At 44.7% G+C, this 24,868-nt stretch overlaps 3 protein-coding genes across 4 annotated transcripts; 2 read left to right on the forward strand and 1 right to left on the reverse strand.

Annotated features, from left to right (window-relative positions):
* Positions 1-320: 320 nt before the first annotated feature.
* coq4 (coenzyme Q4 homolog (S. cerevisiae)) lies at positions 321-7,718 on the forward strand. Of its 2 annotated transcripts, XM_061847650.1 has the most exons (9): positions 321-584; positions 1,674-1,817; positions 3,748-3,844; positions 3,926-4,028; positions 4,144-4,273; positions 5,729-5,822; positions 5,923-6,768; positions 6,882-6,960; positions 7,620-7,718. In XM_061847650.1, exons 1-7 carry the CDS (start codon positions 518-520, stop codon positions 6,071-6,073), a joined length of 786 nt encoding a protein of 261 aa, XP_061703634.1. In that variant the 5' UTR covers positions 321-517; the 3' UTR covers positions 6,074-6,768; positions 6,882-6,960; positions 7,620-7,718. The 2 variants fall into 2 exon arrangements, with proteins under 2 accessions (XP_061703634.1, XP_061703633.1); XM_061847649.1 differs by lacking the exon at positions 7,620-7,718 and having other exon boundaries at positions 6,882-7,004.
* bspry (B-box and SPRY domain containing) lies at positions 7,552-13,863 on the reverse strand. The gene is made up of 6 exons (XM_061847647.1): positions 13,428-13,863; positions 11,661-11,759; positions 10,053-10,289; positions 9,931-9,956; positions 8,908-9,032; positions 7,552-8,126 (listed from the first exon to the last, which is right to left on the reverse strand). The coding sequence occupies exons 1-6, from the start codon at positions 13,809-13,811 to the stop codon at positions 7,591-7,593; spliced, it is 1,407 nt and encodes a 468-aa protein (XP_061703631.1). The 5' UTR covers positions 13,812-13,863; the 3' UTR covers positions 7,552-7,590.
* A 2,521-nt stretch (positions 13,864-16,384) lies between these two features.
* On the forward strand, positions 16,385-23,446 carry zmynd19 (zinc finger, MYND-type containing 19). The gene is made up of 6 exons (XM_061802120.1): positions 16,385-16,714; positions 19,208-19,267; positions 19,346-19,452; positions 19,625-19,765; positions 20,723-20,903; positions 22,102-23,446. The coding sequence occupies exons 1-6, from the start codon at positions 16,664-16,666 to the stop codon at positions 22,243-22,245; spliced, it is 684 nt and encodes a 227-aa protein (XP_061658104.1). The 5' UTR covers positions 16,385-16,663; the 3' UTR covers positions 22,246-23,446.
* Positions 23,447-24,868: the final 1,422 nt, after the last annotated feature.

The raw sequence follows: 24,868 nt of genomic DNA on the forward strand, positions 1-24,868 counted from the left end.
TATCATTATTTATATGGTTACATTTCGTTTTGCTAACGTGTAAGGGTCTTGTCGTTGAGGGGAAAAAAAATAAAGTAGACTTTCCAGCCTGACGTCACATGCTTATTTTCGTTACGTTATACATTGCTGGCAGGAAGTCGGTGTTTAAATATTTCATTTTTTTCTGTTTTGACTGTTGACATTGCGAGGGTGACATTTGGGGTTAACATAACATTTAACATCTTAACCGACAACAGGCAAGACGAAAGTGCGAAGTTAGTGCAGTGTCCCAAGTACGTTCATGGGAGCGCCATTTTGGATGTGGCAAAGTGCACTCCAGAGATGGTATTAAGATTGGGAAAACGACGACTTTTAGTTTGGTTTTTCCCACCGCAACAAATATAATAATAATAATAATATAATTCGGTGGCCAGTCTAGGCTTAAACAATGATATTTTAGAAGTGCTACAGCGTGTCCCGCCCACCACGACATTGCGGAGGAGTGTTGACGGACGACGCATGCGCGTTGGCCTCAGTCATGTTGCCGGGAATCGCTAAACCGCTTCAACGGCTACATAAACCTCACGCCGCATCTTCAATTTACGGTATAAGTCCTTTACTACTGACGTGTTCAGTCTTATGGGAACAACTGTGACGTTTAGCGTTTTAAAAGACGATTTAAAAAACGAAAATCGACCGCTCGAGTGGAAATGACAACGGTAGAGGTCGAAGGTTTGCTAACAACAGGGAGAGAGGACCGTGTACCGCTACATTCAGCGCGTGTTTATACTCGTTATTCGTAATTATGTATAAATTAATTTGTTTTAATGTCACCTAACTGTATGAGAACCGACCAAGTCGTCGTAGTGTCCTTCCAATTTCCAGCAAGCGTAGCACAAGCAGAACGTAACAACTTGAATTCACACCGTCGAAGTCACACCTCCACATGACTGTTTTTTAAAATTTGTTTATTTTTTAATGAAAGTATATGATTCATACATTTCGCACCAATGACGGGAGATTGGATATAGATCCCCAAATTTTCTCAGTAGTCACTGCTCCATTTAAATATGTGCAGGTGTATTGTAAATAATGCAGTTTCATGATTAAGGCACGTTGATTTCGTACAACTCACATTTGTTTGCGTTAAATATGAAATTGTTTTTTTTACATAGAACTCTTTATTGCGTGTTTGCGTTGCAGAACTAATTGCAATCGGTGAATATGATAGTGAGACCAAATAACCCCTTTTAACATTAACCCGCATGCTTTAAACACCATTTCAGCTTATTCAAACACACGTTTCAAGGTATTGTTTACATATTTGAACACGATAAAAAATGCAAGTGCAAAAATTAAGTTCAGTGCTTGATCTATATTGAAGAGTGTGGGCTGTGAGTGTGAAAAGTACATCTGAGACTGTGGCTTTCCTTTCCACACGTGCTGAGACATTGGTGTAACTAAGTTTACTGTAAAGTCATAACTGTGATAAAATGCTAATTTCACCAATGGAGCAGGGATTTCCCCCTTTTTAAATGGACAAGGAGAGTCACGCCACAAAATTCTAGGATGCAGCAGGTGAACCCAGACGTAACGGAATACTGTCAATTTACAAATCAGAACTTTTTGTGTTATTTGTGTCAGCTTTTCTCACGACGCTCCCCTTTTTGTTATGATTATTTTTTTGTCTGCAGCGTATGTCAATCGCAGGAGCAATTTGACGGACAGCCGTTACCATGAAGAACTCTACCCCGGTCACATCCCCACCTCTCCGATTCAGAAGGCCTTGCTGGCGGCGGGCTCGGGCGTCGCCGCACTGCGGGACCCCTACAGGCACGGTGAGAAGAACCGAGATCCGGGCCTGGCTCTACTCTGTCCGCTTTCCTCGTCTTTCGAGATGAGTAGATGAGGCCCACATACATCAGTCACCCTGAACGTTTCAAAGAGGAACGTCTTTGGTATTATTATTGGTATCGACAGGTGTCTGATGTAGTGCGTTTTTTTTCATGAGTGGAAAGAATACAAATGACTGTCACCCAAATCTCAGCAATCGTGAGCCCACCATATTTAGTTTTGTTCGTCACATGCTTTCATTACCAATAAACGCCTTCTGCCAGTGGTTAGTTGGCCTGCCTTATTCTTCTGACGTTTGGGGTTGGATTTTCCGTCTTCCTTTTCAGGGTCTTTTATGTCCCCCTGCATGCTTGCGTGACTTTTTGCCAGGTACTTTGGCTTCCTCCTCACAAAAACATGCAAGTTATGATAACATCTGTTCTTTTTACTTAACCGACATTTGGACAATGGTGCGTAGAATTTTTATATCCACGTCCACCTTGCAACAATGTCGACCAGTCCACGGCTTTCCGCTCAAAGTCAGCCGGGATAGGGCTAACGTTGTCTAGCGCTATGGAAAATGAGAAGGATGAATAGGCTTCCGCTCGACTGTAAAAGACGCCGTACTACAGGGGTCGGGAACCTTTTAGGCTGAGAGAGCCATAAACGGAAAATATTTTAAAATGGGATTCCAAAAGTGTCCACTGTGAGAGAGATGATCTAAAAAGACAAATTCAGACATCACAATGTATGATTTATTTGTGATACAGTTGCAAATAAGTATTTGAACACGTCATAAAACCAATGTTAAGATTTGGTACAACAGCCTTTGTTTGCAATTACAGAGGTCAAACGTTTCCTGTAGTTGTTCACCAGGTTTGCACACGCTGCAGGAGGGATTTTGGCCCAGTCCTCCACACAAATCTTCTCTAGATCAGACAGGTTTTTGGACTGTCACCGAGAAACATAGAGTTTCAGCTCCCTCCAAAGATTTTCTATTGGGTTTAGGTCTGGAGACTGGCTAGGTCAAGCCACAACCTTGCTTATGGTTTTGACGGAGCCACTCCTTGGTTTTCCTGGCTGTGTGGTTCCTGGTCATTGTCATGTTGAAAGACCCAGCCATGACCCATCTTCAATGCTCTGACTGAGGGAAAGCGGTTGTTCCCCAAAATTTCACAACACATGTCCGCGGTCATCCTCTCCTTAATACAGTGCAGTCGTCCTGTCCCATGCGCAGAAAAACTTCTCCAAAGCATGATGATACCACCCCCATGCTTCACAGTAGGGATGGTGTGCTTGGGATGGAACTCATCATTCGTCTTCCTCCAAACATGCTTAGTGATATTATGACCAAAAAGTTCAATTTTTGGTGTCATCTGACCACAAAACCTTCTCCCCTGACTCGACGGGCCTTGACACGTGCTGGTTTAAGCAGGGGAACCTTCCGTGCCATGCATGATTTCAAACCATGACGTCTTAGTGTGTTACCAACAGTCACCTTGGAAACGGTGCTCCCAGCTCTTTTCAGGTCATTGACCAAGTCCTGTCGTGTCGTCCTGTGCTGATTCCTCACCTTTCTCAGGATCATTGAGACCCCACGAGGTGATATCTTGCACGGGGCTCCACTCCGATTGAGATTGACCGTCATGTTTAGCTTCTTCTATTTTCTAATGATAGCTCCAAAAGTGGACTTTTTCTCACCAAGCTGCTCGGCAATTTCTCCGTAGCCCTTTTCAGCCGTGTGGGGTCGTACAATTTTGTCTCTTGTGTCTTTGGACAGCTCTTTGGTTTTGGTGATGTCACAAGTTTGAGTCTTACCGATTGTGTGGGGTGGACAGGGGTCTTTTTGCAGCTAAAAACCTCACACAGTTGTATCTGATTCAGGATAATGCATGGAGTGAAGGTGGACTTTTAAAGGCGGACTGTCCCCCACAGACATGGTCGCAGTACTCGGAGAGGCGACGGGCCACCTGGCTTTGGTGAACCTCAGAGAGCGCATGAGGAACGACCCAGAGGGATACGTGATTCTCACGTGAGTCGGCGGGACTCTATCCCAAACGTCGCCTTGCAGCCGCAGAAAATCTTTTGGGGTTTTGTCGTCGCCAAACCGCAGGGAGAGGCCCAGGATCCGCCTGTCCACGCTCGATTTGCAAAAGATGGCTTCGTTACCCGAGGGATCCTTTGGTCGGGAATACCTCAGGTTCTTGGAAGACAATGTGAGTGATGCTCACTTCAGTTTCATTGAGCACTTAGGGAAATATTTTTCGAAAGGCAAATTCCTTACTGGGGATTATTGTAATCAGAAATGTCGCATTTTTCTTGGTTCCTCAGCACGTGACGCCCGACTCAAGGGCCGACGTGAAGTTCGTGGACGACGAGGAGCTGGCCTTCGTCATGCAGAGATACCGAGAGGTCCATGACCTGCTGCACACATTGCTGGGAATGCCCACAAACATGCTCGGTGAGCACGAGCGCCGCGTTATTATTTTTGGGTGATTTTTTTTTTTTTTTTTAAATTTATTTATTGATTTATTTTTTACGGTAATGTGCGCCCCCCACGTGAACTCTATGACCTCCTCGGAGAGCTTGCATTTTACGATTGTTAGCGTAGCATGTTTGTTGCTACTGCACTAAAGAGCAGAAACGACTGCCTGTGAGTTTGTTTTAACTTAATGATTGTTGTACGGAGAGTTTTTTTGAAAAACAATACAAGTACAAACCTAGCAAAATATAAATACCGATAATTCCCAATATTTTGAGCATGTGGGTAGCAGCAAATTGGTGGTGCGCATTGTACATTGGTAGAAGAGTTTTCCTGATATTTATTTTTATTTTTGGGGTCAACTTTCGGGGTGCATATTATACTTCGGGACGCATTATACTCGAGAAATTACGGTACTTACTGTCATGACCTTCAACGTGTGAAAGAAAAGCCACCGTCGTTAGTGCAATTTCAGCAATTTATTGACCAGCTCAACACAATGAACACATTCACGAACCACACCAGTAAATGAATCATGAGGGGAAATCTATTAGGAAATTAATCATTTGCAGCCTTGGTATGAATAACCTGTGATTGGCATGTAAATGAACTTTAAGCCTCAGAAGTGTAAATTAGTAGCCAAGCCAATGAATCTGTAGTCCAAGAAGTAGCCCTAAAAAGCTTGGTGTTTACAACGTACTATAGCTCCCTCTGGTGTCAGATAGCTTAAATGTTTCTTTTTTTTAATGACTATTCAACAGTACAAAATAACCATTTGGTTAAAAAGTAATGGGAAATAAAATGTTTTTGCAATAAACTTGAATGCAAAATGCATTATTATCCAAATACCGTAATTTCCGGCCTATGAGGCGCGACTTTTTTCACATGCTTTTAAGGCGGCGGTTTATGCAGTGATGTGGCTGATTGGTGCATTTTTCTAACGACCGGCAGGGGGCACTCAAGTGGAAAAGGTAAGAGTGACGCGGGTGGAATATATGTGCCAAGGTAGTGGCTTTTATCGGTATGTTTTTTTTTTTTTTTTTTAACCGGCCCTGTTAGCGCTGCGCTAGCGTGTTGCTGCTGTGTTACTGGCGTCTCTCAGTGATATTTACCGGTAAGTTTTATTATAACCGCCCTGTTAGAGTTAGCGCTAGCTTTAGCGCAGCGCTAGCGTTAAACTCTCTGTGTACCATCTTTGTAAATATCTCAGATTTCAATGTGGGCACTTGTGGCTTTTACACAGCTGCGGCTTATGTATGTACCAAATGGTATTTCCTTTACAAATGTACCGGGTGAAGCTTATAACCAGGTGCGCTCTGTAGGCCGGGAATTACGGTACTCGATGGAATATTTGATTCGGAATCTTTTTTTTTCATCTCACGTGAGCAAACAGAAACTTCCAGAAAATAATGTGAAACGGCACCGTATCTTCAGGTGAGGTGGCGGTGAAATGGTTCGAAGCCACCCAGACCGGCCTCCCCATGTGCGCCCTTGGAGCTCTGTTGGGGCCCCTTCGGCTCAACGCCAGGTAAGGCTTGGTCGTTCTTTTCTCAATTGTTTACTGATTAACTTCTGTCGAGAAGTCTGGCGAGTTTGTCAAGTTGTTTCCTTGACAATCTTTCCCACAGCCGTCTGCAGTCGCTGGTCACATCTTTGGGCCCGTGGGCGCTGCGAAACGGCCGGCAGGCCCGTTGCGTCCTCAGCGTCTTTTACGAGAGGCGATGGGAGCAGAGCCTGGAGGACCTCAGGCGGGAACTCAACATCCAGCCGCCCCCGTAGATCCCCACATAGCATTCGTAATGATGGAATCATGTGATATTATTGTGTGTGCGTGTGGCCAAGAGTTCAATGTATATATATATTTTATATTAATTGAATAAATGAAAAAATTCCCTGTTTTATGAGAAGTAAATAAGCCTTATTTTTGTCGTTAATATGATAAAACGCTGACCCCTTGTGGCAGGTTATATGAATAAAATGTGAATTTGGGGGGCACGGCGTAGCAAATGGTTTGAGCGTTGGCCTCACAACTTTGAGGACTGGGTTTCAAATCCCAGCTCTGCCCGTGTGGGTTTTCTCCGGGTTCCTCCCACATCCCAAAAAGATGCATTAATTAGAAACGCTAAATTTACTTTAGATGTTATTGTGAGTGCGACTGTTGTCTTGTCTCCATGTACCCTGTGATTGGCTGGCAACCAGTTCAGGGTGTACTCCACCTCCTCCCCGATGACAGCTGGGAAAGGTTCCAGCGCTCCTGCGACACTTGTGATGATAAGCGGTTTAGAAAATGGATGGATTATATGAATTTTTCACAATTTTACATTTCCCATGTGTCTCAATACCACGTCTGTCCAATTTTGTGGTCAAATTGCATACTCTTTCTTTCTGGCTGATATTTGTCTGTTAGAGGCGGCCGCCCTGTCTCACCCAAACGAGCCGCTGGTCACCCTGCCTCATAAAGTGCTCGGTCAATGGTGAGTATTAGTATTATTAAATTTTACACTTCGGCAATCCTTATTTATTATTGTAGTTATTAAAAGGGACTTTACCTCTGCCTTCTTGGACTGCTCACACCGTGTATGACCAGCTTTGGGAAAAAAAAAACTACGCCTAACGTCATGTCCTCGTCTCGGAGTCCTGCATTCGGGTCCATCCCCGCACCAGAGGTTCGTGACACAGCTGGGATATGCTTGATATGCGTGCCTGTGACCCCAGTGAGGATAAGCGGTGCAGAAAATGGACGGATGGTTTTGGGTTGCTGATATTATCCTTGATTGAAATGCATGAATGACTTCTGCAGACCGATACAGTAACCTCTCATTTACTCACAACACATTTTTGACATTTTTGTACACAAGGCCTTGGCATTCAGTAGATTATAAAAATCCATCATATATGTGTAAATAAAGTGTCACCGATAATGAACCAAAATCAACTCTTCAATATGAATCTATGATAATGGAAAAATTGCCCACATATTTGCTGTCCACTATTCACTGTGAAGACTCAACCCAGTCACAAGTAGCAAAAAAACAAGGATTAAATGACCCCCCATGTCCAGAAAATGTTTATCAAAAATTGTCTGTAAATGCCACCAGATGGCGCCAAACAGCTATTTTTCGATTAGACAGGGCTTTGTTTCTGTCAACAAAAAGCTCCTCCCATTCTATACATACATAACACAAACATTTTTTGGGGGTGTGGCCATTAATTACTTGTGTTTTCTTGTTATCTGAATAGCACGGGATTATGTCATGTCGTTTCCATATGTTGTGCTAAAGAGTGCTTATGGAATGTCAGTGTAATATTGTTATACTTTGGTCAGACACAGCGAACGCCGGCAGCAAGGGGGCGCAAAAACGATGCGTTACACAGTGCAAGACGGCGGCGGACTCAGGCTCATAAAAGAGCAGAGTCTGACTAGGCCAGTCCAGAAGGACGCCCACCCTCTGGGGTCTCATCGCCACCCGCAGGGGCACCTTCTTACCCCCGTGCCAGAAAGAGTAGTCGGCGTCGTAGTGGGACAGCACCCACGACTGGTCGTTGTGTCCCAGCCGGGCCTCGTCCCCGGAGCCTTTCCGCTGCAGGCCGGCGTAGCAGACGCCCACCTTGAAGGCGCCGCTCTGGCCCACGTCCACCGCCCACCTGTGGGTGCCAGAGGACACGGAGACGGAGCCCAGCGCGTTGGGCCAGCAGTCGAAACGCGCCGGGTCGTACGGCGGCGGCTGGCGGGGCTTCTTGTGGAGGAAGGTCACCGTACGGCGGTCCTCGGAGAGCGACAGGAGGGGATTTGTGGTGCGTTCGTCAAACTTTAAAGAGGACAAACTGTAAGCTGCAAACACAAAGGTGAGATGTCACAATAGATCTATAAATCTATAATTCCGTGAGTTTGTAAGAACGGAATATCCCTTATTGCTTGTTGTGTAGTGAGTTGAATTTGAGTTTATTGCCACTATTATTTACTTGTAACCTCAAGTTAGCGCACAAGACAAAGCAAGAATAGTGCGTATCGCGAAAACCTCAAACGTCGAGTTAATTGTACCTTAAGGCACTATATGAAAAACTGTAAATAGTGGAGATGGGCTTCAGCACTCCCGTGACCCTTGTGAGGATAAGTGGCTTGGAAAGCACAATGGAATAGTTGTTTGAATGACAATTATGAACACAGCGGCGCCTCGGTTCTCGAACACGATCCATTCCAGAAGACCGGTTGAATACGGAAACGTTCGAAAACCGAAGCGCGTTTTCCCATGACAATGAATGGAAAATGAAATAATGCGTTCCAATCCTAAAAAAATACACATTCGCGTGCAGAGGAGTGTGTGGGTCAACTGGTTGCGTCGTTTCTGTTTTTTTTCGGGGGTGCGTTGGAAAGCGCGATAACAAATCGTCGTGTGGGTCAGCTGGTCGGGGCGTTCAAATACCGATTTTCGTTTGAAAAACCAACGCAAAAAAAAATCTAGAAATTTTCGTTCGAAAACCGATTTGTACGAAAACAGAGACGCTCGAAAACCGAGGTACCGCTGTGCAATCGAATGGACAAGCGCGAAGCACGGCAGTCACAAAGTGTGTCAAACCGAGTACCCACTGTACGTATAAAGTACTGGACTGACCGTTTGGTCTGTGCATCATGGCGGAGGCCCACATTCCCTTCAGCAGCTGGCTGTCACTGCACCCCGGCTTCATGTTGAGCTGTTCCGTATCGCACGGCTCGCCCACGCCTTCGGCCTCCTCCACTCTAAAACGGAACAGGCGGAGAAGAAGGCACGTTGATTTCGCAGAGACAACAAATGAACATTGCGTTTATTTAGCATTTATTTTCCCATTGTGAGTCTTTATTTCCACAAATACAGCTAACCAATCAACTTAAAATTAATGTTTTTATGACAAAAAAAATGCATAGTTTTTTGCTATGTTATGATGATAGTACTTCACAGCGTATTTTGGGAAAAGTTATCATGTCATGGAAATCGGGGCCTAGGTAATATGCAAGGTTTCTTGCTAGTCACGGTAATATATATATCGTTCATTTGCACTTATCCTTTTTTGGCTTACCAAGACAAATTAAAAATTCTTCATGTTATGGGAAGTGAAAAAATGTCAAGCTCACACGACCAGTTTTAATTCTACATGCCAAACTTTGAGAAAAATCCCACCTTAATCCAACCTATGTCCTCCACCGGTTTTGGGAGTACCAAGATGGCGGGCAACTGGCTTCAACCAATCGACACAGATGTGTATGCTTTATCCAGTTTTTTTTTTGATCAGTGATCATAGCTCTGTCTGCTGGCACAGGTGGATCATTTTCTTACTTAATAAAAATATACATTATAATAATAATTCAGTTAGCGCGGGATAGGAACTGGAAAAAAGGTTCATAATTACATAAGGATGCACAAAGATGGCGGCAAAGCACCAGATGAAGCTCCTCAACTGACATCTCTATGTCTCAGTTTTTGTAACAAAAACCTGGCATTGGAACAGCGCCGCGTAGACACTTTCTATCCACACGATGGTGGCAAAGAGCAAATTTGTACATGAAGCACCTTAACTAACTTCAACTTAGATATCACCAGTTCGCACCAAAGCAATATTTTTATTTTAGACTGAAAAATAACACAATAACCCTGCCTTACCTTTCAGCAATCTCTTGAATGCTTGTCTATAATTGGAGACAGAGATACATAAATTACTCAATTATTTTTGTCATACTATCACCCCCCCCCCCAAAAAAAAAAAAAAAAAATTGGATAATGACCCTCACCACCAGCTGTGCATCCGGATAATGGGTTAGGGTGTGCACCAGGTGGGAGCGCGTTCGTGTCAAGGTGGTCATGGCCTGGTCCCAGTGAGCCCTTTGGGTAAGGAGGCACTGCTCCACGCGCTCCTCCTCCCGCTGGACCTCCTCCAGGAGGCGCTGCTCCTCCTCCTCCAGGGCCTCACGGGCGGCACTGACCCGGGCCACCACCCGCTCCCGAGCCGTGCTCGCCGCCGCCTATACCAGCACCGCGTACAGTGATGCCTCGGTTTCTCTGCCACAATCCGTTCCGGAAAACGGTTCGAGGAGTGATTTGTTCGAAAACCGAATCGATGTTTCCCATTACAATGAATGGAAAAAGAAATAATTTGTTCCAAGCCTATAAAATGAGTCTTTTTAAAGCATTTTTTTTTAGCTTTTCTTGATAATAAACTGCATAGTAGAAATACATATATAGTTTAATAACGTATCTGTAGCAACTCGGCCCCCAGTCTTGTAAACTTTTTGCAGAATAACTTTAAAGAAGCAACTTGCCTTCTTTGAAGCCATGATTGGGGGTTAATACGGTGGACCTCAATAAGAAGAAAAACAACAGTTGCTACCGGGACATGTCCGTGCACAGAGGCTGCGTTTTACAGAATAACAAAAGTGCGCTGATTGCGCCGGGCATGATTTGTCATTTCCGGGTTTTTTTTTCGGGGGGCTTCCGACAATAGCAAAACGCGTTGTGGGTGGGTCAACTGTTTGCGCTGCACACATTATGTTATTTCCGGGTTTTGCCGGGGGGCGTTCGAGTACTGATTTTCGTTCGAAAACAGACGCAAAAAAAAAAAATCTCTAAATTTTCGTTCGAAAACGGGGAAGTTCGAGAACCAAGGCTTTACTGCATGTACAAAAGTATTTGGACAAGAATCAGTCTGGTTTTGCATTTACCACTCGGTTAGTTCAGCTCGAAATGTTCATCCATCCATCTATTTTCTTTGCCGCTTATCCTCACAAGGGTCGCGGCGAGTGCTGGAGCTTATCCCAGCTGTTAACGGGCAGGAGGCGAGGGGGACACCCTGAACTGGTCGCCAGCCAATCCCAAGGCACATAGAGACAAACAGCCGCACTCACAATCCCACCTAGGGGCAATTTAGAGTGTCCAATTAATGTTGAATGTTTTTGGGATGTGGAAAGAAACCGGAGTACCCACCCGGAGAAAACCCACGCAGGCACGGGGAGAACATGCAAACTCCACACAGGCGGGGCTGGGATTGAACCCAGGTCCTCAGAACTGTGGGGCCAAAGCTATTCCAGCTGAGCCACCGTGCCGCCTGCTTGAAATATTTTCCGTTCATATTTTTGCGGTTGACTGTTTCTGCTCAATAAACGACTGAATGTTCATCGGCGACTTTTTTCACGTGAGCTCGCCCGTATATCCAATTTTGTCTCAAATGACAAAAATTTGAGCAGGCGACAGCTTGCGACTCAACCAAAAAAACCTCCGGAGAACTCATACGTTACGGTCACAAAAATCTATTTTCATAGTGGTAGATACAATAGAGTATTCCGAAATATAATACATTTATTTTGGTGGCATTTCGAAGGCTCTGACTCATCTCCCACCTGAAGCTTTTGCTCCTTAACTGTGAGCGTGTGCTTGATGAAGCGCTCCATCCTCAGCGCCTGCAGCTGTATTTTCTCACACGCGTCCACTAGTTGATTCTGGTGTGGAGGGAAGGGAGGGGGAGGGGAAAAAAAAAAAAAAAAAAAGGAATGACTTGTATGCGAGAAATCCAACAAGAAAGTCCTGTCTTGGGAGGGAAATGAGGAGGACAAAAAAAAAAAGCAATTATAAAAAAAAAATAATATTGCGACACATCACACACCCTTACTGCGATTTGGGTGTTGAGTTATTGTGCTGTCGCATGTGTAAACAAATACCGCACAAATCCCTCGCCGGTCTCTAAGCTGCCTCGGTATGTGCTCACATTAAATGTCCACATCTTTTGAGATTCGGCGAACAAAAGCATGGCGGGGAGCGACGCAAAGCCACGCCCTTCACGGAAATGTGCGCGAGTATTGTTGGGAGCAAACGCTTTTTTAGTGTCATTTTTTTCGTGTGCTGCGTATACTGCACGTTTAAGATTGCACGTCTTCGAGGAAAATCGCCCGCGCCACGAAAGAAGTTATTGAACTGTTTTTCATTTGATTCATTGACATTCATGGCACAGAAGTAAATTTCATACATAGTGTATTTTTATCTGTAATTATGGCTTCACTTCATTGTTAGCAGGGCCCGACCGATTGCAGTCAACTCAATTTCTGATATTATCCCATTTTCAAAATAAGTCGGTCAATATTACCCAATTTTTCTCTCTGTTGTATTGTAAAAAATAAAAAAAAAGTCATGTCTCTAATTGATATATTTATGCTTTCAAAGGGTAACAAAACAAAAGTTATTTTATTCATTGTATATTTTTTTTAAATTAATCGGACGATTAATCGCTTATCAGAATCGATCGGCCCAATATTAGCGTAGGTTATCGATAGATTTGAGTATAATTGGTAATTTGACAAAAGGAGCCGTGCTCAGTTATGTAGTACTTATTGTTTAGTCATTTGATTGTTTTACATTTTGGGCTGTTTTTTTCAGATACCAATCCATCCATTTTCTTAGCCGCTTATCCTGACAAGGGTCGCGAGGAGTGCCAGGTGTCTATCCCAGCTGTCAACGGGCAGGAGGCGGGGTACACCCTGAACTGGTCGCCGGCCAATCGCAGGACACATCGAGACAAACAGCCGCACTCACAATCACACCTACGGGCAATTTAGGGTGTCCGATTAATGTTGCATGTTTTTGGGATGTGGGAGGAAACCAGAGAAAACATCCAAACTCCACACAGGTGAGTCCGGGATCGAACCTGGGACCTCAGAACTGCGAGGCCCACACTTTACCAGCTGATCCACGTGCCCCTCATATACCAATATTTACTGTAATGATGACTTTACTAACCATTATGATAGTGCTCCGTAAACTTTGGATGGCACGCGCTCAGTTACCTCCATAATTCGTGTTTTTTTCTTTTTTATTGTTTGAAATTCTTGGACAAGAAATGTCATGCAAATATGTACTTAAATTCTAATAATTTGAGGTTACAAACGGTGCATATAATGGATTTGTTGGCACAACACATATATTTCATTTGTTTGTTATTAATGGCTTTTCTTTACTGTAATTTGAGGTTAAAAGTACTTCAATAAGGTAAAGGATACATTCCGATTTCCATACGAATCTCTCATAATCCTTGTCTTTATGAAATAAATGTTGGAGAGTCGCAAGTCGCAGCAGGTGGAGGAGGATCCGAGGAACACACGACGAAGAAAACTCACCCGGACTGCGGTGACTCTTCCGGCCAGGGGGGTCACGGTGTGCCCGTGGCAGGGGCCTACAATGGCGCAGTGGGAGCAAATCAGCTTCAACTCGGTCCCGCAGAACCAGTCCAGCTCGGACTCGTGCTCCGCGCACGTCTCGCTCTCCCCGGAGAAGATTCCGGACTCGGTGTCGGAGGTGGTGGACGCGACGCCGGTCACGGCGGGTGCCTTCCCCCCGCCACCACCACCGCCGCCGCCGCCGGGCTTCTCTGCGGTGGTGACCCCCGCCAGTGCGGCGAAGATTGGCTGCTCCGCGGTGCTCATTTTGTCGCTTTTAACCCCCGAGGAAGTCTCCGCGCCGCCCTTCGGAGCGGTTAAATCGTTCAGCTCCTCGGACATCATGGAAGCAGGTGCACCGGAGGGGCGGAACTGAGTATGCGCTGTTACACAGGTGTTACAGGTGAGCGGAACCCGGAAGTAGTGACACACGCACAACACATTATCAGCGCTGCTCTTGTTCAATCTTTTTTGAAACAGTTAATTAATGCAAAGAGATAGTTTTGAAGGACTTTTAATGATATATTATTATCATAAGTTATTATAAATAACTAATGATATGAATTTATGTGACCAGACTGATCATGGTAACGATTTCTCACAATGAGCGGAAGAAATAATATGCTCGACTTGAAAATGTAAACAAAAGGGAGCACATTCTTTTCCTTTTCAAATGATCACTTCTACAACGTTCCCAGAAAATCACAATGTCCCATCACTGGTGAGCAGCCCTGCGGGGTATAGAGCTCGTGCACGTGACGTCACCATTTTCACGGCGCCATAATGCCGGTCAAGAGGAGGCGCTCGACAGTGTTGGGGGGGACATTGAACCGGAGCAGAATATTCACAATACCCGAGACAGATATTCAGAGATCATTCTATGGAATACCAGAAGAAAAGACAAGAAAATATCGATGGATTTTGGCAATTAAACATGATGGATGGTGCCCGACCAAGATACACACATCTGTGTGGCAATTGCTTCATTTCAAGTAGGAATTATTCTTCTCAATCTCAAATTACCAAAAAGTATGTATTTATGATGCCAAGTTGGCTCATTTGAGAACAATGCAAGTTAAAAAAAAAAGTTGTCTGTCGCAGAGGTTTACGGAGGTTAAGTTTTGTTGCCATCGCTTCCATGTATATTCAATAGAGATGACTCCCTCCTCTCTTTTTTTTCAATCATAGTTAATGAATACGAGTTTGTATAAAACCAGGGGTCATTTATTTACATATCTGTATTTATATTGAATACTATCTGAAAAGATCGATGGATTCTGGCAAAGGTTAACGTGTGGCCGAACACGCTTCCGCGTTCACAAGCCCTCAAAACCTTCACTATTTGGGATTTATTCCTGATGAGAACAGATCCAGCAACAAAGTATTCGTATGCGTCCAGACTTTTATACCTTTTCAAACTTTTCCATGTAAATCTCGACGACTTACTCAACAGATCCGTGTGTAGATCCAGTTGTCTAAAACAAGCGGAAGGGAATTAACAGTCCAATTTCTTATCGGCGAAAACGTCGACTTCGGCATTAAATACAAGTCCTCTATGCCGGTTTATCTAATTTTTCCACGTACCGTCGTTTATTTTCATATTCTAAATGTCTGATGGTTTCAGACAAGACTCTGGGCGTCGTGCTACAAGAGATATTTCCGTGTCGTCTCCAACCGATTTAGCATTGAGCAATGCTTAGCTTGACCGGCAATATGGCGAGTAAACAAAAATCACATGATTTTTTTTTGTGACGTAGGTGCACAAGCTCTATTTGTAGGGTCGTTAGGAGCTACCTGGCACCAGATTGGTGATTATGCTGTTAAAGCACGTTTACGGCTCAGCTTTTTGGTTGTTTTGTATTAATTGGAGACTCTAAATTGCCCTTATGTGTGATTGTGAGACTCACTGTGAGTGGGACTGTTATCTGTCTCTCTATAATATCCATTTTTTTGGGAGCCACTTATCCTCACTCGGGTCGCGGGAGTGCTGGAGGCTCTCCAGGCCATCTTCGGGCAGGAGGCGATGCACACCATGAACTGGTCGCCAGCCAATCGCAGGGCACATAGAGGCAAACAGACACACTCACAATCACAGCTAGGGGCAATTTAGAGCAGAGGGGTCAAACTCATTTTTTGTCACGGGCCACATTGTAGTTATGATTTCCCTCTGGGGGCCGTTATGGTGAAACCATAGAAATCCTGAATCGCCTCATCATATTTACATATGAAATTTATGAACTACTTTTGGAATCGGGAATCAAGTGTCATGGGTTTTTCCAACCATTGTTCATGTTTGGGAACAAAATATCTCAACATTTGTAATTTATGATATTTGACTAATTGAAATGTCGGGACACGTTTTCAAAAGAGTCACAGATTTTGACACCGATGTTTTGCCTTCGCGGGCCACATAACATTATGTGACGTGCTGGATCTGGCCCCCGGGCCTTGAGTTTGACACTCGTGATTTTAGAGTGTCCAATTAATGTTGCATGTTTTTGGGATGTGGGAGGAAACCGGAGTGCCCGGAGAAAACCCACGCAGGCACGTGGATTTAATTTAAAAAATATTCATGGTCTTTTGGGGCCAGGAAGTGGCAAAGACTGCACAATAGTTACATTCAAGCCTTTTTTTGCAACCTCTGCAATGGGTTGAAAGGCAACTCTGTGTGCACGCCACCGAAAACCTGCGTCAGGGATGCTTTTTTTTTTTTTTTAAACCCCACACGTCATTTATCGTGACGTCAATGGCTGAGCTGTAGCGTTTACGTGTACCAGCAAAAATAAAAGCAGTGGCGCGACTGACAAATCCCACCCAGTTTGTCGCCCATTCCCCGCGAAAATAGATGGGATCGGTCACGAGAGTGATGGCGTAATGCAATAAATGGGCGGTCCTGAGCCGTGCTCGGCGCTCATTGGAGGAAAAGCAGGAAGCTTGCGGATTGCAAAACGTAACGATCGTTTTGATTGGGCAGTGGGTCCAGCGTTTGCTCTCGCCCCGCCCCGCCCGGTGCTCGCCCTCCTTTCCTGCGCCAACAGCGGTGTCACCGAGGCCGGGCTCCCGCCGGAGAGACCCCGAGTCGCTCCTGACGTCGAGCCGCTTAAGCCGAACGCCATCCAAACCGCGGCTTTAGGGGGCTGCCTCCCCCGCCGTAGACGGTTCACAGCTGTTTGGGTCCCTCGCCCCGCTTATCCCCGATGTCGGACTTCAAGCTGGGGATCGTACGGCTCGGCCGTGTGGCCGGGAAGGTGAGCAGCCATCCTGGGGTTGCCATGTGCGGCCGGGGGAGGGTCCGCGGAAGCGCGAAGGGAGGAGGAATTAGCCGTTTGTGACTTAAGTCGAGCTTTAATATAATTATCCTCATCATTTTCTTTATTGGCTAACAATTTAACCTCATTTGAACGGATTTAAAGAAGGCGGCGGTGGGTCGTCTTTGCTAGCGCCGCCGCCGCCAGTCTCGCGGTAAGATGCTAATGCTAAATAGCATTAGCAAAAAAAAAAAAAATGGGGGGGGGGCATTTTCGGTCATTGTTTAAATATTGTTGCTAAAATGGCGTTTTTCGTTCGCCGCGAGTTTGCGGCGCTGCGTTAAGCGGAGTTAAACGTTTTTTTTAATTTCCATGTGTAGAGTCGTTTGACTGTTACGACGGCGAGCATTTTAGCGAGCGTGGCCACGCTAGCGACGCCGACATGATTTGGATTACAAGATGAGGAAGCCATTGCCCAGACGCCGTCTCGAATCTTGGCTCCCACTCGACAAAAAAAAAAAAGCCGGGCGAAAAGAGCAAATTACACCCTTCCCCAAAATGTAATATTTTTTCGAGTAGATACATTGTTGCTGGTCATGGGATACTTTTGGGGGAAACCGTTGTTTTTTAAGAGCCGGCGAGCGGGCATCATCGTGCGCTCTTTGGGCTGTCACGTCGCGTGTTTCCACCCGTGTGTCATACGGATGACGCCGTGCTTCCGACGCTCGGCATGCCCGGGGAGGGCGGGTGTCTCTCGGGAAGATATCACATGCGGTCCGCCCCCCATTACCACCTGACGGATCCCGGTGAGGAGATGGAATGTGGCGTTGACGTGTTTGTGTTGCCGAGAAAGTTAACGGCGAAGTGTTTTGAAAGCCACCGTTGGATAAAAATGTAACTATCTCTGAGAATAGTGTTCAAAACACAGGAGGGCAATGGAAATACATGGATGTGGTTTGGACCCTAATGTAATTATTTTTATACTCAATTCAACTTCAAGAGCATTCTAGGGAAAATCTTACATCCATCCATCTTCTTTTGTTGCTTATCCTCACAAGGGTTGCAGGGAGCCTATCCCAGCTGTCAACAGGCAGGAAGCAGGGTACACCCTGAACTGGTCGCCAGCCAATCGCAGGGCACATACAGACAAACAGACACAGTCACAATCACACCTCGAGGCAATTTAGAGCGGGGGAGTCAAACTCATTTTTGTCGCGGGGCATTGTAGTGACGATTTCCCTCAGAGGGCCGTTACGGTGAAACCATGGAAATCCTGAATTGCCTCATCATATTTACACGTGAAATTTCTTCACTTTACTTTTGGAATCGAGAATCAAGTGTAATGGGTTTTTCAACCATTGTTCATGTTTGTTAAAAATATCTCAACATTATAATTTATGATAGATGACAATTTGAAGTATTGGGACATATTTTCAAAAGAGTCACAGATTTTGACACCGATGTTTTGCCTTCATGGGCCACATAAAATTTATGTGACGGGCCGGATCCGGCCCTCGGGCCTTGAGTTTGACACTTGTGCTTTAAAGTGTCCAATTAATGTTGCATGTTTTTTTGGAATGTGGGAGGAAACCGGAGTGCCCGGAGGAAACCCACGTAGGCACGGGGGAGGACATGCAAACTCCGCACAGGCAGGTCCGGGATTGAACCCGGGACCTCAGAACTGCGAGGCCAACGCTTTACTAGCTGAGCCAGTGTGCCACTCTTTTTGGAAAAAAAAAAAAAAAAAATGTGCGTGTTATTTTTGAGAAAATTACGGTATATATTATGTACAATATAACTATATATTCATAAAGAAATCAATGAAGTATAATTTTGAATATATATAATCTTTAAAATTCATGGAAAGTGAAAATAAATGTCTTCTAAATTTGACAAACTACAGCGAATAGATTTGGTCAGAAATATTGATTGATCAATGCATTGCTCCCCAATTCAATATCCGTCCGTTCATTTTTTTTTTTTTTTGAGCCGCTTATCCCCACGAGGGTCGCGGGGAGCGCTGGAGCCAATCCCAGCGGTCATCGGGCAGGAGGCGGGGTACACCCTGAACTGGTTGCCAGCCAATCGCAGGGCACATTGAGACAATCAGTCGCACTCTTAATCACACCTCAGGGCAATTTAGAGTGTCCCATTAATTTGACATGTTTTGATGCATTACTGGAATGTATACTTTTGTACATTCACACCAATTAAAATTTCTTTTGCCTTTTCCTCGCATTTATTGGTAGCAGAGTGTATATCGTTGAATTAGCCACTGTTCATACGCGTCCGTCCTTTTGAAAGATGGGGAGCAGTGCATGCATTTTAAATGTTAAAAAAAATGCGTTCTCATTTAATCGTTGCAGGCAAAATTCGGATCAGGGTTAAAAGTCGATGGCGAGTGCAGGCCTCGCGTGTATCTAATGAAGTGTCTCGCGTGTCTATTTTTGGCCATCTGAAAGGCAATCACACTCGTGTGTTTTTGCTCCCCAGACAAAATACACACTGATTGACGAGCAGGACATCCCTCTGGTGGAAAATTACGCCTTTGAGGTAAGCACTGGAAATGTAGCTTTTTTTTTAAATTATGATTTTGAATCCGGTGTTAAAAGTGCGCGACGTCCTCCCAAGGCGCGCATGGAGGTCGACGCCGACGGGAACGGCGCAAAGATCTTCGCCTACGCTTTCGATATCGGCAAAGGCCGCTGGGCGGGACGGCCGCTGCACGAGCTGCTGTGGTGAGTCTTTCGCACGTCTGGGACTCGGCCCTTGAGTCAACAAGCAACCGGATGCCCCCCGATGTCCAAATAATGACATCACAAACCACCTTTTGGATGACATCCCTGGACGTTTGATTGATTGCTTTTTCCTCCTTTTTTTTGACCGTCACTCCTTGTCTGATTTGATCAGGGAGAAGCACCGAGGAGGAATTGCCCCGAGTTTCCAAGTCATCCACATCAACTCTGTGACAGTCGACAACAGGCTAGACAACCTGCGACTGGTCCCCGTCGGCTGGAGTCCCAAACCGGAAGAGCTGTCCAGCAAGCAAAGGCAAGGCACCAGCTTCAAAGTGACACTTGAACGTTACGGCGTCATCGTTGTGGTGTAGCGTTCGTTATTTAGGCGGGGCGCACGCCGGATTGGTCTCAAGGCCGTTTGCTGGCCGCGTATACTGTAAAAAAGCGAGGTTTCAAACTCGCATTATGGAAATTTGAATGATATTTAAGGCATTTTTTTTGTGAGGATTTAAATTGCTTGACCATAGAGGTCAAGACAATTTGATAATTGCAGTCAGTGTGATTTGACAGGCACATATGCCCCCGCGCGCCATCGCACTCGCAAATCTGCGTAGTCGAGGACTAAAAAAATCCATCCATCCATTTTCTTTTGTCGCTTATCCCCACAAGGGTCGCGGGGAACTTATCCCGGCTGTTAAAGGGCAGGAGGCGGGGTACACCGTGAACTGGTTGCCAGCCAATCGCAGGGCATATGGAGACAAGCAGACGCACTCACAATCACACCTAGGAGCAATTTAGAGTGTCCAATTAATGTTGCATATTTTTGGCATGTGGGAGGAAACCGGAGTTCCCGCAGAAAACCCACGCAGGCACGGGGAGAACATGCAAACTCCACACAGGCGGGGCCGGGATCGAACCCGGGTCCTCAGAACTGTGAGGCCAACGCTTTACCAGCTGCGTCCACCGTGCCGCCCCACAAAAAATCACGCCTGTAAAATTCGTTACATGTAGAAATACATCGATATTGTAAGACGCCGCTTATTTTGTCTAGTCTCGCACACGGGAGCTGCTGCTCAGCCTACATTTACTTGCGAGTTTACTTGACACCGTCCCCCTCTGCTCTTAAAGAGGTACACTCATAATCACAAACGGAAAACACATCCGCAACTTCATATCTGCGGACAAGACTGACCTCACCCGTACATTTTACAAATGTGAGTGACTGCAATTTAGGATTCATTTTATTTTGCTCTTCCTCCCGACTCCCCAGGGAGCAGTCACTGTACTGGCTGGCCATCCAGCAGGTTCCGGCCGACCCGGTGGAGGAGCAGTACCTGGAGCTGAGCCGTACACGCTACTACAACGCCAACGGCGAGCTGGTGGAGGAAGAAGAGTGCTCGTGCACGTACTACGAGTGCCACTACCCGCCTTGTTCGCTCATCGAGAGGCGGGTAAGTCTCCACTGTAAATAAAATGTTAAGTTGTGTTCCAAATTATTCCCGTAATTTCTCATGTATAATGTGCAGTTTTTGTAAAAAAAAATTCATTATACAGACATTGTGATTAGACAGTCGCGTACTTGCAAAATATCTTAATGTTATCATTTATATGACATGACAATTTGGGATTTCGATACGGATTTTAACTTAAATCATGAAAGTTGATACAGATAATTTGCCTTCGAGGGCCTTGTAAAATCATACGGCGGGCCGGATCTGGCCCCCGGGCCTTGAGTTTGACACCTGTCCTCTAAATGAACCACAGCCTGACATATTATTATTATTATTATTTTTTTTTTTAAACGGTACGAGCTGCTGCTCACCCTACTTCTACTTCCTAGTTTCCCTGACACCGCCCCCCTCAGCTCTTAAAGGGGTACACTCATAATTACAAACAGAACACACACCCGCAATTATATATCTGCGGGCATGACTGCCCATAGCCGTATGTATGATGTGCAGTTTTTGTAAAACTTTTCATTATACAGTCACTGTGATTAGTCGGGCACGTACGCGCCATCGCACTTGCAAATCTGCACAGTCGAGGACGAAAAATCACACACGTAAAAATATCTTAATGTTATCATTTATATGAAATGACAAGTTGGGATTTTGATTCGGATTTTAACTAAAATCATGGAAGTTGATACAGATGATTTGCCTTGGAGGGCCTCATAAAATCATCTGGCGGGTCGGATCTGGCCTACGGGCCTTGAGTTTGACACCTGTGGTCGAAGTGAAACACAGCCTGCGTCTTTTTTTTTTTTTTTTTATAAACACAGAACGAGCTACTTCCTAGTTTAACTGACACCGCCCCCCTCGGCTTTTAAAGGGGTACACTCATAATTACAAACAGAACACACACCCGCAACTATATATCTGCGGGCATGACTGACCACACCCGTACATTTTTTTTCCCAAATGTGAGTGACTGATTTTAAATCTGGGGTTCATGTTATAGGTAAGTGGAAAAAGTTACGCCTGGGCAAGATGGAAGCGCCTTGTTGTTCACACGGGTCTGTCCCAGCAAATCCAGACCCACGGGGCCTGAATTGGTCGCCGTGGGCCTCCCCAGCGCCCTGAGAGTTTTTGATGAAACTTTTTTTTTTTTTAAATATATATTTTAGTGATTTTTGCCTGTCTCCCACAGCTCCGCGAGTTCAACATCTGCGGCCGTTGCCAGGTGGCGCGCTACTGCGGCTCGCAGTGCCAGCAGAGGGACTGGCCCGCCCACAAGAAGCAGTGTCGGGAGCGCAAGCGGGCCCTGGCGCTGGAGTCCGAACCGGAGCGGTGATTGGGGGGGAAGAAAAAAAGGGAAGGAAGAAAAAGGAGTTTTGTTATGCGGGTCGAGGGCACGGGGAAGGCGAGGGACTCGGAACTACACGGACAATGGCGCTCGCCTCCACTGGCGGATCGGAAGTTGGTGATGAACGGACATCCGCGTGCACTTCCAGAACTGGTTCTCTCTCCTTGCTTCTCACGTGGACCACGGGGAAAGTTTTCGGGGTTTTTTTGTCTTTCGGGGTTCGGCGACAACCCCCCCCCTCCACCCCCCGAGCCCGACCTGCTGCTGCTGCTAATCTTTTCCAACACGTGAGAGGTAACGACCGGTCTCGCCCACCAACTGGACCACGCTCGGACACGGACGCCATCTTCCGTTGGGAACGGATTACACTAACAGTATTTTGTGTGTTTGTGCGCGCGCGTACTGCCAAGGACTGTGGGTATGTGTGCACGCCTATCTTAAAAGGGGCCATATTCCAGTTTATATTGAATCCACTTAGAAGACATTTTCACTGTTCTTTAATAAAGTAGCTGCGGAATTGTGGCTTTTTTTTTTTTGTTTGCAGCCGACGGTACAAAGTGTCAATCATTTAAGTCACCTTTGTAGCTCCACTCTTTGCGAGCGTCTCTGGTTAATATTTTTAAAAAATGTCGATAAAGCAGGGTGTTCCAAAAAAAATTTTTTTTTTATCTTTTGTCACAATGTTTGCCTAGTAGCGTACTGCTAACGACCGAAAACATTTAAAATCATATTTCTGTCTTGATTCAACCTTTGTAAATTATCATAAATTGGATGATATTTTTTTTTTTTTAGCAACACAGTAGATCTTCCTCTTTAAATATTTTCAGTAAATTAAAAAATAACTTTGGGACGTACATTAGTAGGTTAACGATATGAATAATATGTTCGATATGAACGCCAAATGTGACATGACGTCTTCCTTTTTTGCCTTCCAGAGTTTATTGTCCAAATCCGCTTTCCTGTTGGTGCATTTTTTTTTTTTTATATTGAATATCGTACGAAACGCTCGCCACACACTCCAGTTTGACCGCATTCGACCACATTTCAGTTCACAAAATGCCTTTCGATCGCTAGCGAATGTTATTCTTCCAGTAAAGCAAAATTTTTCAGACATCTTACTGAATTTTGAGATCACGAGATTGGTTATTATTCGAGCTTGCAATGAAATCAGATTTTTTTTTTTTTTTTTTTTTTTGGGAACACCCTGCATTTTTTATTTCTGTCCAATTATTTTTTTTTTTTTCTGTTTATCCGAAACTGGCTTTGTGGAGATTCGCGCTTTTCACCGGGAAGCGACCATTTGGTACTTTGGGCTTTGCTAATTAATGACAAGCACCAACGCTCTGTTTGAAATGATTCACAAATGATGAAATGATGATTTCAGTCCCTCCAGCGGTATCGCGTGCGTATGTGTCTTGGGGTTACTTTTTTTATTTTTTATTTTTTGTTGTTGAAGAAATTCTATCAATGGAGCTCTATTTATTTAAAATATTTGTGAAAACCTATTTAGTTGTAGACATATTTGAAGGCACACTGAAGCGGACGAGACAGTATCAAGACATATTTTAACTTTTCGTTTTCTAATATTTCTGGGTGTTAGGCGGGCCACTACATTTTTTTTTCCACACGCCTTCCAGGTTCTCCGTACGAAAACACTGTTCACTGAAATCTTCCATAACATTTAAAAACTTGAATCTCCCACCCTTTTGATAGTTTTTTTTTTTTTTTTATTAGCAAAGCAACTTGTTTGTTGTATATCAACTTTTTTGCCTTCCTCCATTTTACCCACAATGCACCTGCTTAGTGTGTCTTCACTGAGGGAGTCCAGACATTTTTTTTTTGGACGCATGTGTGCTCTATGTTGACATGCGACTTATTGATTGTGTATTTTGTATGTGTGTGAACAGGATTTCACCACTGCACTAAAACTGCTCCCATGTTTCTCCTAGATGGGGTCTCCTCGACCCCCTTGTCTTTGTTTTTTTTTTTTTTGTTTGTTTTTTTTAGAATATGAAAACGAATCACTTAGAAACTAAGAGCTACAATATGTGAATAGAGTCGGGCGATGACACAGTTGCTTTTCCTATGTAAAATGATGGTTAAAAATTAAAAAAATAACTTAAATCTGTTTCTCTCTTTGGATTTCGTGGAAAGTTTAATTTGAATGTTTGGAGCCAGAAAGTTGGGCTTCCGAAGTGTCTGTCACATGACTTTGTTTCACCAATCTAACGGAACTACAAGTGACAAAAATATGCTTGAAGACATCTATAAAAAATTTTAATCTTCTTAGTGTTTTGGCATAAACACCACAGACGTGTTATTAAGACACCTGGAAAACATTTTAAATTGTAAAAAAATATAACCACTTGACCTTTACTGTTACCGAATTCGCCCCATCTGCCTTTTATTTGCGGTGTCATAGGTCACCAGGGCTGTCCTGCCAGGTCCTGACTAGATTTCATCAAATGTCATGTAAATTTGAAAAATAGATGTGCCATGTAAGATGTTAATTTTATCCAAACGAGGCTCCAGCACACTTCCGTGACCCTTGTGAGAATAAGCGGCTCATAAAATGGATAACTGTTTAGAATTGTTCCGAGATGCAGTTACC

Source organism: Syngnathoides biaculeatus, chromosome 17 (genome assembly GCF_019802595.1).
Source record: "Syngnathoides biaculeatus isolate LvHL_M chromosome 17, ASM1980259v1, whole genome shotgun sequence".
Taxonomy (NCBI): domain Eukaryota; kingdom Metazoa; phylum Chordata; class Actinopteri; order Syngnathiformes; family Syngnathidae; genus Syngnathoides; species Syngnathoides biaculeatus.